The 4192-nt window shown below is 31.6% G+C and overlaps 1 protein-coding gene across 1 annotated transcript; it reads right to left on the reverse strand.

The window, feature by feature from the left end:
• Window positions 1-3033, reverse strand: LOC108463584 (floral homeotic protein APETALA 2-like). Its single transcript, XM_017763509.2, is given in 10 exon segments — window positions 1-412; window positions 415-516; window positions 611-775; window positions 862-1004; window positions 1280-1371; window positions 1468-1512; window positions 1611-1756; window positions 1844-1931; window positions 2016-2072; window positions 2163-3033. Coding segments are annotated over 10 exon segments (1620 nt in total). The 5' UTR covers window positions 2654-3033; the 3' UTR covers window positions 1-121.
• Window positions 3034-4192: the final 1159 nt, after the last annotated feature.

The following is a 4192-nucleotide window of genomic DNA, read 5'->3' on the forward strand; positions in this document are numbered from 1 at the left end:
TTTTATCAAATTTAATCGATATTTCATATAAATGAAAATAACATACACTAATGTAATACATAAGAAGGCAAAGCAAATGTATTGAAGACGATGGAAAAGATCATTTGTTTTAGTTGCTTTGTTAGTGTTTTTGACCAATAATGACTTTTTTTTCTCTCTTTTTTGGGAATAATTGTTGTAATTTTCCCAATGGGTAAACTAAGAAAATTGACGTAAAAAAAATAAATGGAGTGCAACTCAATGCATTGATCTTTACATAGAGATTAACCAACAATGGTGGATGATAAAATATGGTGTGTGTGTATAGTGCTTCTCTCATGAGTGAGTGGAACCCATTTTTCTTAGCTTTGGAAGGTCTAATCTGCCATGGGAATCCTGATGATGCTGCACCATTTGTAAACACAGTTGGTGAGGTCCCGTTGATTGCCATTGTTGATGATGATGATCATTAGTTGACAATGAAAGATCACTCCCTATTTGAACTCCATTGTTGTTGTTGTTGCTTGGATAATGAATCTATATATATACACATACATCACAATGATTTTTACATTAGTTGAAGCTCTTTTTTCCTAATCATGCACTTAAGTACTAATTATCGAATACGAACCCGATACTGACTAAAATGTGGAGGATGAATGTTGAACATATGGTTATCAGTAGGTCTGTTCCGTTGTCCAATGGACTTAATTGAAGCTTGAGAATATTGAATCTGTGGTTGGTTCAAAAGCTGCATTGTATCATCATTTCCATAAGGTCCCTCCTGCAGATTTTGCTGGTAGAATCACCAAAATGAAAAATGAATCACTATTATACCTTAACATTCATGATTTTTATACGTAGTATGAAATTAAAACAAACCTTAGACCTATAGCCCCAACTATGTTGATCCACCATTGCATTTTGCTTATCAACACCACCAAATTCTAAATTATTTTGCTTTGAAGTTGAATTCCCTAAGCTCAAATCAAGGTTGTGATCCCCACCATTACATGATGATGTTTCTAAAACCAAAAAATAAAAATTAGAACTTACAAAAGAAAATTATGTACTAGAGTTAGATTGCATTTTGTCCTCCATATCTAAAATTGAATAAATTAATCTTTGTACGTTAGATAAAAAAGAAACTGATAATTTCCGTTACAGATTTTATCAATTTATACTATTAAAAGCTGATATGACTAACAAAATAACCAAATAATTACATATACCTTAGATGTACAAAGATTAGTTTTTAACACGAGTACAAAAATGATTAATGAGTGTAAATCTTACTTACCACCGTTGTGAAGCTCATTATCATATATACTAGGATCAAAATTAGTAACAGCATCTTTCCCATTACACTTAATTGCAGCTTTATCATAAGCCCTACAAAATCAAAACAGCCTATCAGAAAAAAGAAAGAAAAAAAAGAGCCTAATTTTCATCATATAGAACAAACCAAAGATTATATAAACTTTGCACCTTGCAGCTTCAATCTCGGTATCAAACAAGCCTAAATAAACATATCTGTAATCACAACAAAAAAAAAAAAACACCCAAAATGAAACCCATTGAATAAATGAACAATGAAGAAAAGGGTTAAAGGGCAAAAAGAAAAGGGTTACTTTTTGCCCAAAAATTGACCCATTCTAGCTTCCCATCTTCCACATTTATGCAAGGTTACTCCTCTATATTTAGAACTTCCTCTAGGGAAACCAGTGCTTTGTCGACGAAGTACATGCACAAATTCTTCCTTCGTTAAGTTACTCATCTGTTTTTCATAAACAAAATTTAGTGATTTTTCATAGCAACACGATGAAATAAAAAAAAAAAGGGTTCTTTGTTCTTAGTTTCTCACTTGTTTCAAATCTTCTTCATAATCTTCAATGCTGAAATTTATATCAGCTTCAACTCCCCGGAATTTGATTGCTGCCCTATCGTATGCTCTGACAGATATTAAAGAAATGTTCTTTGTAAAACATTTACCATTATATAAAGAGTGATATGATTGTAAAGACATGAAAGGTTACCTTGCTGCTGCATGTGCTGTGTCAAATCCACCTAAATAAACTTGTTTTCCACAATCCCTGTAATGAGAAATATAAACCCAAGGTTAAATTCTGATTGATTAGGGAGAAAATAGTAAAACAGGTTTCTCGAGAAAAAAAAAATCTGACCAAATATGAGATTCCCATCTGCCGGTTCTTCTATAGAAAGTAACACCTCTATATTGAGAGCTTCTTGACCTTGGTCCTCTTCTACTTTTTTTCATGGGATTCGTAGCTTCAACGGATTTAGCAACGGCGAGTGGTTCCGATTGCCGGAATTTGACTCCGACCCAGTGAGCCATGGGGAACCCTTGTGCAGTTCCGCTGGGAACTGCCCTCATTTCTGGGTCTTGGTCAAGTGGAAAAAACTGACGAGTCACCGGAGCTGGTCCACCGGTCTCGACAGGCACCGAGAACCCAAAAATCATGTTACTGTTTCGTTTCTTTAAAGCTGCTGCATCTTCTTCCTCTGATCCATCCTCGATCACCACGGCGGAAGAACTCGAATTCGAAACGGATCCAACCCGTTTACCCTTCCCTTCTTCGCCGTCTACCGGCGATGAACACCCTTCCGATTCCTCGTCTCTTGAACGATCAGGAGAATCGTTAAGATCCCACATTTTTTTTTTCACTTCACAAACTTTTTCAGCTATTAAAAATCACGAAGATACTATATATTTTCAAAGCAGAAAATTCTCAAAAAAACATGATCATAATCTACTTTAAACGAAGAAAAAAAACTATCATAAAAAGCTGAAATTAAATATAAAAAAAATGAACATCAAAGCCAGTGATTTTCCAAGGAAAAGCTGAAAGGAAAAAAAAAAAAGCCTATGAGAGGGTTAATCAGCTAAGCTAAAAAAAGTAAGTAAAGGGTAGAAGAAGATTAAAGAACGAAGCTCGAAGATCTTTGTAAGAACAGAAAAAAACCATTACAACATCCACACAATAATATACTTTCGTTCATCATTTTTATTAGTTTTCTTCTCTCTGTATTTATACTAGATATAATATTATAATATTTTAGGTCTAACTCTACTTTCAATCCCTATACTTTATAAACTTTTAAAGTTTTAATCTTTTATAGTTTTTATTCTCGAATTTAGTCTTTCTAATTTTAAAATAAAATTTAATTGATAATATTGTTTTACGTTTTGTGTTCAGAATCCATAACCTATATTCTTTCATTAAAAGTGTAATACGTTTTACCGGTATCACAAGTTAAAATTTAATTTATCAATTACACTTTGATTTTTTTACCAAATTTAATTCCTTAAATTAAAAGGAAAACAATCAAAATTCAAAGGTAAAAAGGATCTCTTCAATCTCTCTCAATTTTGAAATTGAACAAATTTGTCCTTCTCAACAAATTTAGAGTAATTTAATCCTTATCAATTTTGAAAATGAGTAATTAATGACAATTAATTATGGCGTTAATGTCTTTCATCAATTATGCATAATTTTGATTAATATAATAACAAGATTACCTTGATGTTTACATATTTTGTTAATTTTATCTTGATTCTAAAAAACAACAATTTTTGCCCCAACAATTACACATTTACAAATATATTGTAGGCTAAATTTGTTAAATCATGACCAAATTGATAGAATATGTAAATTATGATAGCTAAATCTATTATTTTATTAGTCAAATTTATGTAAAATTAAGGAAAAAATTAACGTTGTGATTAATTATGCTTCATTACTCACTTCCAAAATTGACAATAATTAAATTACTCCGATTTTTAAAGAGACCAATTTTCTTAATATCGAAATTGATAACAACTATAGAATTTCAAATCTTTTAAAAGTATGGCCGCAAAATTAGACCAATATTTTACATAAGAAAAAGGTTAGTTCAAGTGGACAAATTCCTTGATTCCCACATGTAAACAACAACAATAGAAATTGAACCTTAATTTTTGAATTACAAATAAAGAATCTTAACCACTGTTTTCTTCCGCTATTGACATGGAACAAGTTTTCCTTTACCCAATAGGGGAAAATTGTAGAATAATTAGATAGGGAGGGGTTAAAACATAAAAGTGGGGGGCAAAAGGGCTAAAAGAAGGAGCTAAATTGGGATTAAAGAGGTTGTGGAAATGGTAGAAAAAAAAAAAAACCAAAGTGATGGAAGGGAATGGTTTTTAGTATCA

Source organism: Gossypium arboreum, chromosome 2 (assembly GCF_025698485.1).
Source record: "Gossypium arboreum isolate Shixiya-1 chromosome 2, ASM2569848v2, whole genome shotgun sequence".
Lineage (NCBI taxonomy): Eukaryota > Viridiplantae > Streptophyta > Magnoliopsida > Malvales > Malvaceae > Gossypium > Gossypium arboreum.